We start from the raw sequence: 13,076 nt of genomic DNA, 5'->3' as shown, positions 1-13,076 counted from the left end.
GGGTTATGGGGTACAGGGGTAGTTTTAGGGTTTAGGGATAGGTATGGGTTTTGGGGTACAGAGGTATTTTTAGGGCTCAGGGCTAGGTTTGGGTTTTGGGGTAAAGGAGTTATTTTAGGGTTCAGGGGTAGGTTTGGGTTTTGGGGTACAGTGGTATTTTAAGGGTTCGGGTCTAGGTTTGGGGTACAGGGTTATTTTAGGGTTCAGGGGTAGGTTTGGGTTTTGGGGTACAGGGTTATATTTATGGTTCGGGTTTTGGGGTACAGGGGTATTTTTAGGGTTCAGGGGTAGGTTTGGGTTTTGGGGTACAGGGGTATATTTAGGGTTCAGGGCTTGGTTTTGGGGTACAGGGGTATTTTTAGGGTTATGGGGTAGGTTTGGGTTTTGGGGTACAGGGGTGTTTTTAGGGTTCAGGGGTAGGTTTGGGATTTGAGGTATAGGGGTATTTATAGGGTTCAGGGCTAGGTTTGGGGTTTGGGGTGCAGGGGTATTTTTAGGGTTTAGGGATAGGTTTGGGTTTTGGGGTACAGGGTATATTTATAGGGTTAAGATCGGTTAGTGTGTAAGAGTGTTGAGTTATTTTAAGGAGTAAGGGTGGGTTATGATTATGGGGTGCAGGGGTATTTAAAGGGAGCAGGGTGGACACCCGGAGCTGGAATGTACAGAACCTGGGAAGAAAAAACAATGAAATATTGGGCACAACGCTCGCTTTTTTTTCCGTAATCCCGCGCCTTGCCCACGTCCCCAGCACACGCCTACTGCACACGAAATGAGACATGGCATGAAGGGCGGACGTACCACACGCCCCCAGCGTTTGTCACGCCCCCAGCACACGCCCACAGCACAATGCAGACACGCCCACAAGGGACTACTTTGCTGGCACGTTTCTTTTACCTTTTAAATGTATATGGTGGGCGTCTGCATTGTCTATGTCCTTCTGCTGCAACTGCCCTTTCCAACGCTGTATTGGGTGTTGTGATTGGTGCTGTGGTTCCTGAGATTACCCGCCTCAAAGGTTTGGGCTCTCTCTTTATTATATTACTATAGATATAGATGGTATGGATGTTGCAAACCATTCTGTGTAACAAGACTGTACACTCTGGATGTAATATTGCACTCGATTTGCTTAGTGATAGATCTCAGAAGACACTTGTGGCTGAGCACTAGAGGGATTTCAGATGCTGTGCAAGCCAAGCCTTTATATCTGCTCATCAGTGAACCTCTTCTGTTTGGGGATAACGCATTAGAATAAAATGCAAAGGCTTTGGGACTAACATCCTGGCTACTTTAAATTAGAGGCTAGAAGCATGGCTTGGGCTGGTAGCAGTTATAATTGACCGCTTAACCACAGTAGCTACAGTAACACCCGTATAAATCATAGAGCGGTAGAGAAACATTACCAAAGATAAGTAACTTGTTCTTCTGTGCCATATTTCCCGATCACATTTCCTGAGGCCCATATAGTCTGCATCTTCACTGGGAGTATTAAAGCAAGCCCTTCTGTGGGGGAAGGCATATGCTATATGGTGCTAATGAGTTATTGTTGTTTTCTACTTAAGCGGTTCTACACACTTCCAGGATTTTCTCCAAAGTGGTTCATAGAAATGAAGTCTACTTAACACCTTGCAATTTATCATTTTAAAATGAAGTTAGTTGGGCTTTCAGAGGGAAACCACCTATTTGTTGCACTGAACCCAATATTAACCACCATATGGAAGAGTTGTTAGTAGACATTTGTCGTAGTAGCTATGTTACCTATTGCTAGATCAACAATATCTAATTTAATATGTCCCTCTATGATGACTCTTAGAGTTGGAGTATATCCTCTAATGGTAAAGTGCACTCTGCTGCCTTTATCACTACTTTGTATCCATTACCTTCAGCAGCACGCTCTTACCTTGGTCCTTAAATAGTATCATTCAATTAAGGTGGGTGATTCCCTTTAATACGGTCTGTCTGTTATTGACATAATATGTTTTATGTTTATCCTTCGAAAGGTATTTTAACGTTATGGTGTTGCTCTCATACAACACTTGACTAGAGCAAATCAAATTTATATATTTCACCCCATAGCCTTAGAAGCTGTGATCGTGTTGCCTTTCTAAACTGGAATATAAAAAGTACTATTAATTGCTTGTATAGTGCATATTACATTTTCTTTGCTTAAAATCATGATATGATTTAAGTATTGTATACTTTCTTCTATTCATAACCGTTCTAACTTTGTAACAAAGTAGGAACATATTTCTCTTTTGACTGTTTTTTAACTATCCTTCTGTAGTCGCCTTTAAAAGAATGATTTGAAAGAATTACCTTTCTTGTGCAGATTCAGTTTTTTCTGTTTCTAATTTGAATTCATTTTCAAATGAATAGAGTTAAACTGTAATTTGACTTTAATTCTTAGGATGGTATACGGGCAGCTAAAAGAACAATACAGATTGAAATTCAGATGGCTGTGCATAAGATTTATCAGCAGTTGTCTGCTACACTGGAAAGAGCTTTGCAAGCAAATAAGCATCATATTGGTAAGTGAATCCAACATGTAGATTATGTGAGATATTTGTAGATGTTAAATGCCATGGCCATTCAAGAAACTGCCTGTGTCTGACTGGGCTTAGTTTTCAGGGTGATTTATGTGACTGTTAACAAAGTTCCTTAAATTCTAATTCTGTCAGCACATCTTCGTAGTGGTTAGTCCATATTATTTCGCTTTTCAATATTTCTGACTTTGTAATAACAAGCATGCACAATCCTTTGGTGTCTTGCTTTTTAGGTAAATTCAAGATTCATGTATCTCTCCCACAACTGCTTTCTTTTTGCCTCTTTTATAGAGGACCATTGGGTGTTAAGGTCCCAATAACGAGTTTCCTTTTTCGCTCTAAATATAGCAATGCATTAAAGGATTGCTGGAGACTGTAGCTAACATGGACTTATACAATGAAGTTATTGTGTTTTTATCTAGGAACCTAAATCATTAATACTATTTTATGCCCTTGTACGGCTCTAATCAATAATATCCCTATAATGGCATAAGAATCAGATAAATAGCCCTTGCAGTCCAAAGCACGGCAAAGCTACTTCCTCGGATTCCTAGAAAGCACAATGAGTTCTTTCAACACACCAAACCTCCAGCAACCTGGGAAATCCCCACTTGCTTTTGTTTTGATTTCGTCCTAGAACTCCTGTGAAGCACTGTAAGAACGACCAGTTCTTAGTGACATCTTTATTGACGTCTTATGTCTAAAACTTACGTCAAACTCGGCACCTTTCAGGTATAAATATACCAACGTTGCCTTAAGCAAACACACGGTGGTGGTTTTGGAGCAGAGCAGCTATCTACTTGCCCGAGAGCCCAGCTGATGCGAGAGCCCACGGACGCTGCCCCTCCTCTTTGACGCGCTGAGAAAGACGCTGTCTTTTTCTCCAGCCGAGAAAATCCAGCTCCGGCGTTTCCAGCCTACCCTTGCGGGTTGCTGGAATATCGAGTCCTGAGGAAAGAGATACCAGACCTCCTACATTCTATTCCCAAGGTACGGTGCTGACTAAACCCTTAAAGAGAATTCTTGAATCAGATTCTTGGCAAAACCAACTTAACTTAAACTGCTACTTACTTACTCCTTCCCACGTATTCGGCTTAGGTCAGGAATACCGGGGTAGGCGTATTTTAGAAGCACCAGTTGAGTACGTTTGTCAATGTATATATGTATGTATATATTCTATCCATTTTAAAGTGTCTTATGGCTAAGAAACCATATCAATGCTTTTACAGTATTATTTCATAATACTCCTTTTACTGTACGCACTTTACTTTACATTAAGTATTGCAATTGTGGCAATTCATTTCTCTTGCATGAGAAGGAAGACTGCTCAATAAATTATACCTTTTATTGAAAACGCCCGTCTCTCTCTTCTCTGCACTCTGGTGAAACTAAGAACGCACAATGACTGAGTGAAATAGCTGTCTATTGTTTTCACACAACTCTAGAGATACACTCTTATTCTGAGGGATCAAAGTTGTCATGTTATATGGTTGTCGGAAGCTAATCCCTTCTTGTCTATCCAGGGAGGTTAGACTCCTCCTCGTTTATTCGAGAAAGTTTCTAGTGACCTCTGAGCTAGCTGGCAAACCTTAAGTCTAATATAGTCAGTAGAGACCTAGTCGACCTCAGTCCTACGTCTACACTGCTGAATATATTATTCCAATGCGCAGAGCCTATTGGGAATATAGGAACTACACTACAAAGTGATGGCACTGACTCTATGTGAGAAGGGTTGTGCCATTCTGACCGTTTCAGGTTCGGCACCTAACCATCATAATTATCACTGCATGTGCAAGACATTAACCCAGAGGCACCTCGAATGCCAGAGTTAGCAAGTAAAATATTCTATAACTGATAGAGTTATCATGGCTCTAGACCACACAGCTGTGTTGGTCACTGTAGAAAGCTGTCCCTGAGAGCCAAGTGGGAGGAGGACTTCGTGTTAATCTGTTATAGATTGAACTAGTAAATCCTATGACGCACATGTTTCCAAGAAAAGTTCTGAAAGTTCAGTTATGTACACTGTACATACCTGTCACAGGCACACCTACAAGCTACATTACCTGACACAGTACATTCTTGCTCCAGATATAGCGAAAGGGAGGCCTCTTTTGGCCACATGGTTGGGTCCTGCAGGGTGATCCAAAGGTGGTGGGAAGAAGTCTTCCTGCAATTATCCAACTGGACAGGTAGGTGGAATCTGAATTCTCCTAGGGTGTGTCTCCTTGTTTTAAAACACCTACTGAAAGCTGAAGAGTATTGTATTAATAGAATCAACTTGGTTAGCTTCTTCACCTGCAGATGATTACAGTAGATAGAAACACAAAATGTTCACATTCGCTCATGCTAAAATAGATGCTTGTAGTCAATCTGTTAATAATGCAAAGAGGGGGACAGTTTCTTCAAAATGGGACTCCCTGACATGGACCATAGAGGTTAAGTTAATGATGAGTGAACTTCACAAACATAGAGTCATAAACTAAAGTTACCCCCATTGGCCTGGAGGCACGTGCATGTACCCACTGACACCTCCTTTACCACATCTGAATAAGATACTATCTTCTACTCAATTATCATATAGTGCTTTGGGGCACACATTTTTTGTTTTTAAATGTTTTAGTTTGCTCAATGCAGGGATCAACAAAAAATGACGCGTGATGAAGGGAGAATGCGCTGGTTTCCTAGAACGCTCTTGTTTTTCTCCCGCCCTGCTGCTCTGTAATTAGTGTCTCCTTAGGCATCAGTCCATCCGTCTCTAGCATTGCACTTTGTGATGCCTCGTTATTTACCAGCAGGTGTACTCACACTCATATACTCGTTTCTGAGTTCTTACAGTGTCCCTGCTCCTTGAATGGGCAGAGTTTCCCCATGTTGGTGCGCATGTCCCTTGGGGAGGAGGATAGAATGCTGGTAGAAAAGTGAAATGCAGTCCCTCCTTTGGGTTGGATTGGTGTTTTAGAGTTCTGTTAGCTCTTGAGATATATATATATATATATATATATATATATATATATATATATATATATATATATATAATCTCTTCATTCCAAAGGCTCCTTTATTCACTTCTTTGTTTGTCATTTTTGAAGACAGCCAATGGTTGTTCGGATCCACTGTATAAGGGCTATCTTTTATCTTTGCTCAGTTTGGCATTCTTCATCATGGAACAAAGATATCACTTTTCCAAACGCTGTCATTGTTCTGTAGATGAGGATGGTGATAAAATAAGATGTAGACAGGCTAAGTCTACTCCTGCTTCTGGAGGGTTTGAGCTCTCTAAAAAGTAAATGCAATATTTGATTGCCTCTTTATCCAATGCTCTTGTTAAATCAAAGGACAATGCCACTGGCTAATAAATATTACTTCATCATTGGCTGTTTCTTCATGGCCTTCACTTGAGAATGAAGAGGAAAATGTTCAGGTCACTGAATCCTCTCACAAGAGTAAATTCATTCACAAAGTTGAATTTAAACATGGAAACCATAGATCTGCTTTTAAAAGAGTGTATAATCTGAAGCATGCTGACCCTCTGAAGTTTTTAAGTGTGTTCGTATGGAAATTACTTAAACCATTACAATTGATCTGGTTCATTTTGCAAGTCATTCTACTGTGATAGCTGACGACTTGAGGTTGCAGACTTTTTGGATCGGAAAGTGGTAGCTTCTCTTAAGACAGGCTATCTGTGACAAGCTCTTTTCCTTAAGAGCAACTATATATACTTCTCAGTCATTGGTTAAGGATTTCCAATCTTTAGCGTCCGCTATTAAGGAAGAAGGTAAGTGCTCAAATATTTTCCAACATGGAGATGCAGGCCAGGTTCCTTTCAGATGTCTCTTGTGACATTCGGAAAGCACCTGCCTTTTTTGTAATCTCCAACGTGGCTGCCCGACACCAGATGTATCTGAGAGATTAGAAGGCAGAGAGGTTAAAAGCGGGGTTGCTCCACATGCCTTTCTCTGGAAATAAATTGTTTGGGGGATCAGGTAAAGGATATGCTTTAAAGAGCTTTTAAAACCCAGAAGTATGAAAAGGTCCAAACTCAAACCAGAACCCCCTCGAAGAAATTCAAGGGTGAGATGTCATAAAGGCTTCAAATCACATTTTCAAGCTGTAAAAAATAAGTACAATCAGCCCTATTCTGGCAGGGGTCAGAATTCTAAGCCACCCGTCTGCTCCGCAAAACCCTATGAAGCACTCCTAACTATGCTAGGCTCTTATTTTGAGGACCTATCCCTTTTTCTGCAGAAGTGGCTATGAATTGTTTCCGTGTATCAGTTCTAAAGGTATTCGAAATATGGTATGCATTGGAATTCGAGGGAACCTCTTCAGACTCTAGTCCAGTTCTTTAACATTTTCAAAAGATCCAGTAAAAGTTTGGCTTTATCGCAGGAGATATTGAAACTCTTAAGGAAAAATACAATATGTCCTGTTCCAAGAAAAGGATTTTATGCCACTGTCTTCCCAATTGCAAAACTCCTAGGTTAAATTCAGACTGATATTCAGCCTGTAGCCCTGGGTGTTTGGATGTCAGCAATGCATTTGAGGGATGCTTACTTACACATCCCAATCTGTCCTTATCATCTACCATTCCTCAGATTTTGGGTGGAAGGTCATCACTGGCAGTTTAATCCCTGAGAGCGTTTACAAAAGTTCTACCCTTATTTAGATGATTCACTTATCCATTGTTCCTCAAGGACAATGCTTCATAACCTCATGACTGATTTTCCAAGCATTAGAGGAATGCTACTTATTGATAAATCTGGAGCTTGTGTCCAGACTTGCTAGAGATGGTGAGCTTGCCAAAGACGAGCTCAGAAGAAATGAAGACATGGAGTTTGTAACTCCGTGGTACGTGCACTGGGACAGCAGTCAAAAGTGTCTGTGAGAGATTCGCTTTTACTCCTGGGCCACATGGTAAGCCATTTTCTATTAGGGAAGGCTCCTTTTTAGTTTTCCGTATAGTTTACTTCATATATTTTTAGTTCCTCTTTTGACAGGCATCGTGTGTGTTTGTGGTGCCTTGGGGTTGCCTTTACCTGGGTCCCCTGGTTCATCATCTCCTAGGGCCTTGGAATCAAGTAACATACAGCCTGGAACAAATGGTGCCTATGACAAAGGACATTGGGAGAAAAAATGCTGTGGTAGTTGGATCCCATACACCTGTCCAAAGGAGTTTGTTTGACTAAGCTGCCTCCATAAATTTTGATCACAGATGCAAACAATATGGGTTGGGGGCCACTTTAGGCAGTCAAATTATTCAGGGGCTATGGCTGCCGGAGGTGAAATCTTGCTCCTTGAGTTGTAAAGAGATGAAGGCAGTATTATGCTCTCCTTCTCTTTTCTCACCTTCTCTTGAATCAGGTTGGCATAGTGGGAACAGACAACACAGTAATAAAATCGTACTTGAACAAACAGTCAGACATAGGGGTCTCACTCTCATGCGAATTTCACATTCCAGATAGTCATTCGGGTGAATGGTCCCGTAAAATCCTAGAAGGGAGATAAGCATAGCGTTTCCCACTTTCTCCGTCTTTGGTTCATCTAAAAAAAATCACATAGCACTTTACATTTGGTGGAAAGACAATATCATAGCAGACAGGTGAAGCAGAGCATTTCCCTTTTGCTTCAGCTTTTATATACCTCCCTGTAAATATACCAAACATTTTGTACTCCTCAGCTAGAGCTCTTCACCAGCGCAGAGAATGCTCTTCGTACAAAATTTATATCCAGGTTTTAGGAAGTGGGTTGCTGGGGAATAGATGCACTGGCATGTCCATGGGCTCATGTTCTCTTGTACTCATTCCTACCCTTTCCCCTGATACTCAAACTGTAAGCAGTTTGAAGAAAGAAGATGTTGATCTTATTTTGATAGCCTCTCTTTGGCCAAGGATGGGATGGTTTGCCTTGTTGACAATGATGACAAGGGTACCATAATTGGTCCTTCCAAAAGATCAGTTGTCCCTTCAATCTCCACTTCTTGATCTGACTACATGAAGAAGAATGCAATTGACAGCTTGGCTGTGATAAGAAGGCGTTTAAAGAAACTAGAATGTTCTCCTCTGGTGTCTTGTGCACTCTAACAAACCAGAAGGTTATCTACTATAAAAGTTCTGATCACCATTAGCCATCTTTTTCTAAATGGTATATGAATACAATTTTAGACCTTAGTATTTGTGAATTTAAATGCATTCTTCAATTTCCACCACCTGGGTTTGACAAGGGGGTAGCTGTTTCTACTTTAAAACTGTAATGAGCAGCAATCAGGGCAGTTAGAGCACCTTGGAGTGTTCCTGAAATGAATTATAATGATACAAGACTACTGAAAGGTGTTTCTTTGAGGACAAATGTTAAACCAAGTAGCCCTTCTTGGGTCATCCAGTTGATTCTTAAGGCTTTGCATTGTAGTCCCTTTAAACCATTGGAAGAAGTGAACTAAAAACTTAGTCTTGAAAGTGAGTTTTTGGTGGCTATGAATATCGACTGCTAGAGCAGTGGAGTTCTCTGCGTATTAGGCCTTCTCGTTTCTATCCTAAAGTAATATCTTCCTTTTATAAGGAAGAAGAAATGATTTTACCCTCTAATTTTACAGAACCTTTCCCTCCTAAAGTGGCATCCTTATATACACTGGATATTTTGATTGGCCGTGAAGATATATTTGTCCAAGTCGTAACACCATAGCATAGACAATGCAAAAACTTGTTTGTAAATAATGGTGTTTTTTTCTGCCTCAGGAAAAAGCAGCAAATCATACTTTAAGTAGATGGGTAAGAGCACTCATTGCTATTACTATTGCTTATGTATCATAGGACACAGTAAAATACAGAGCAGGTCCTCTAAAGGAATTAATGTTTCCTGGGCTGAGATTTGTGGGGCTTCTGTTTTGGACATATGCATAGCTGCCACTTGGGATACACCATCTACCTTTGTTTCTCGTCATAGCTTGGATGTGGGAATTGGTGAATGCATTAATTTTGGTTCCAGAATATTGGTGGATGCTGTACCCTTAACATCTGAATCTATTGATAATTGCATTAAAAAGTTTGTTTGCATTATTTGGGAGTTTGTATTTTATGTCTCAGTGAATCAGGTTTTGGTTAATATCTCTGGTATATCCCTATAAAGTAAATAATGGTATGAAAAAATGGATTGAGAAATAATGATTCAGTTACTTACTCCAAAACTCTTTTTCTCCAGATTCCCATTCACAACCAGGATTCCCGTGTATGTCTTGTGGATATGCAGAAAGTGTGGTGGGCTCCGGCCCTATTTATTGCTATATTGATAGGAGGATCATGATGGGTGGCTAGAGTGGCTGGATTTGCTTTTTTGGTAGGCCCCAGCTATGCCCTGTGGTGCCTGGGTAGAGGTTACACGCCTCATAAAGTAAGTATTGGTACAAGAAAAAGGATGTTTGAGGCTTGTGTGGCTGTAGGTACAGTTGGGCCCGGATCTGTCAGGTAGTTTTTCTTCAAGTAAGTCTTTCGAGTCACAAGGTACTGTGACTCCTCTTCTAGGTGACAATGCGGATGGTCATCAACCACATTGTTAGATTGACTTCTTAATGCCGTCTGTCTTGGACATGTGCTTCCTGCAGGACCCCACCTTGGTCACGAACTTGACACCCCTCACAGAGATATCAGTCAGCTGCTGGGCAAAGGTTTCAGCATGTAGAGACCTCTGGAAGACAACAGAAGTGCCTCCTCTGACTATGCCTTGAAACAGAAGTTTATATAGAAAAAGGCGTCCTTGCCTTGGGCCGAGATTGTGATCAGGCTGCCATTGTTTGTATGCTACAGATAGCTGTGTGGCCATATGAATGTAAATAATAAACACAATTTGCACAATCGTGCAATATGACTGTGTTCTTGTGAAGTTTATTTGTGTAAGCAAGGTCGGTGTTTCTAACAAACGAATCCAAGTGTCACGGATGCAAATGTGCGTCAAAAAAAGATGTGAAAAAGTGAAGGCAACTTTAAGAAAGATCCTTGTACATGTAGCAATGGCAACATTAATTCCTCTAAATCGCCATGACTACATCATTTATACTGATGGTTCAGCCTGCTGTTGGAACAAAACACGATTACTCAGCCCCTTGTAAAAGAGCATATGCATGATGGAGTCTTCCGTCCTGAGAAAATCTGCATGCAGTCACTAGGTGATTGCACAAATGAAGTCTCTAGTACTGGCACAACAGAATACAGCTGCTGTATTCCTCACACTTATAGTGTGTGATTCGTATTACTGTGTATAGTGATGTTCAAGGCATGTGAGCTACAGATCGCATGCTGTGCATAGCCTGCCATCTAGTGTTGGGTCCGGATGTTTGCACTTTGTTTTTGTTCGAAGAACTCTTTTCCAGTGACGAGGGAGGTGACTCCTCCTGTGCTGTTCATAATGCCTCAATGGGACTTAAATCTTTTTTTGACATATCTGATGTGCGCTCCCTTTGCGCCTCTTCATAACTGTCCTTTGCGTCTTCTTACTCTGAAGATGGCTTTCCTGGTAGCGATCACCTCTGGCACAAGAGTGAGTGAGCTCCAGGGCCTTTCTTCTAAACGTCCTTTCCTTTCTGTTCATCCAGACAAGGTGGTTCTAAGGACCAGTTCTTCCTTCTTGCTCAAGATTGTTACGCTCTTCCACATCGGGCAGACCATCACTTTGCCCACCTTCTTCCCGCCTCCGCATCCTTCGAAAGAGGAGAGGCTCCACAGTCTGGACCCCAAACTTGCGCTCTCATTTTATATGAAACACGCACAGCAGTTCCGGGTGGATGACCAGCTCTTTGTTGGATACGTGGGTGCCAAAAAAGGTTGGGATGTGCACAAATGGACCATCTCTCGGTGGGTCGTTCTCTGCGTCAAAGCCTGTTACTCGTTGGCTAAGAAGGAGTCCCCTGTGGGGATGCGTGCCCATTTCACCAGGGCAACGGCAGCCACTACTGCCTTGGGATGCGGTGTTCCCTTGCAGGACATTTGTCCGGCAGCTATGTGGGCCTGGCTGCACACGTTTACCAAACATTAGTGCCTTGACAGTCAAGTCCGGAGAGACGGCTTCTTTGTCCGTTCTGTTAATCGTGACTTTCTGGTGTAATCCTGTTAGCAGACCCACCACCGGGGTTGGTATTGCTGGGGTATCTATTCTAAGGTAAGGGATCTATCATTAACAAGTCTCTTTCAGATGCACAGGTTACTACTTGTGTGACGATATACCTGTAAGAGACATTAGTTAGTGATAGATTCCTTACCGTCCCTTCCATCCTCCCCGTTCTGCGAACCGATTACTAGGGTTAAGGTCATCCCTTTCAGGGCCCTAGTTTCAATGCACCAGTGGTCAGTATCTTGCAGGGCTCTGCATTCCTGGCACGGAAAGTCGTGTACAGAACTGATGCCAGCGCGCATGGGTGGCGCCTAAGTAGTCTCCGGGACGTCATCTTGGTGCATATACGACGCCAGCGATGGACGCGGAGCCGCAGGATGCCACCTACTGACACGCAGTGTTACTGCTAAGGAAAACTTTCCGGATCCAGTCTGATGCCTGGGGATATTCTAAGGAAAGGAATCTATCACTAACTAATGTCTCTTACAGCTATATCGTTACACAAGTAGTAACGTGTGCTATAGGTCACAACCAGGGGACCTCAGGCTGGCTGTATCTCAAAAACTCTAAAGTTGTTTCCTGTTTAACAGGCTCACGGCAGCACGGCTCAGGCAGTCAGCCAGACACAGAGGCCCGGCCGTAACTGTACCAGATCACACAAGCTGCAGGCACAGTGCCGCCAGCAGCCACTTGCTCACCTCTGCTAAACTTTAGTGACAGGCGTAAATTTATGCATTAATTAACAAACTGATACTAAAAGTTGTCAACACTCGCAAGGCTCTTCTTAGCGGCGAGACAAGCGGAGATTTTGGTGAGGCCATCACCACTTTTCTTAAAGTTACAGCTCGGACTAGAACCACCAGCCGGCTGGGGTGGCATGAATGAAAGTGCCGGGCCATTCATGATTCTTCTGGGCGGCTAGTCATGTGTCCTCAGCTCTGAGGGTCACGGCAGCGGCGGCTGCCTTTTCCCAACAGCCTGCGCCAGATCGTCGCATTTAAAAAAAAAAAAAAACATACCAGCAAAGCATAGGCAGTGCAGCATGGCCACAACAGAAACGGCAATCTTCGCCTATAATTAACTGAATTCTCCGCAAGCAAGCAGGCGCCGGCGCGTGGTGTGCCTATAATGATCAGCTGAGAAACTGGCCTGTAATTAAAGAGGAATGTTTTGTGAAAAACGGGCTCTGCCTGCTAGCACATTAGACCGCAAAACTATAAAATTATGATACCTGGGCTACGCTGAGCACTTACTGCGATGAGGCCCGTAAAAAAGCAGTGCTGGCCGGCCTCCGGCAACCCAACTCACTTGGGTCCCGCCCGCAGCATTGACCAACGCCGGCCGCAGGGCATGCTCGAGGGTCGTAGCTGCGGCTCACCTACATCAGTTTATGGTTCATATCAGCAGCCTAAATGTTTGCCGCCAGCTGAGGAAGGATGC

General features: G+C 42.6%; 1 protein-coding gene across 9 annotated transcripts in view; it reads left to right on the top strand.

Moving 5' to 3' along the window:
- Positions 1-13,076, top strand: part of HERC1 (HECT and RLD domain containing E3 ubiquitin protein ligase family member 1) — a 2,101,515-nt gene that overhangs the window by 566,620 nt on the left and 1,521,819 nt on the right. For all 9 annotated transcript variants that reach the window (XM_086959402.1, XM_086959399.1, XM_086959397.1 and 6 more), the window contains exon 28: positions 2,405-2,525. In XM_086959402.1, coding sequence (XP_086815528.1) covers positions 2,405-2,525 — 121 coding nt within the window. The remainder of the gene's footprint in view (positions 1-2,404; positions 2,526-13,076) is intronic.

This window comes from Lissotriton vulgaris, chromosome 2_2 (assembly GCF_964263255.1).
Source record: "Lissotriton vulgaris chromosome 2_2, aLisVul1.2, whole genome shotgun sequence".
Taxonomy (NCBI): domain Eukaryota; kingdom Metazoa; phylum Chordata; class Amphibia; order Caudata; family Salamandridae; genus Lissotriton; species Lissotriton vulgaris.
The sequence above is the reverse complement of the archived record's forward strand: the minus strand, read 5'-3'. Positions and strand labels throughout refer to the sequence as shown.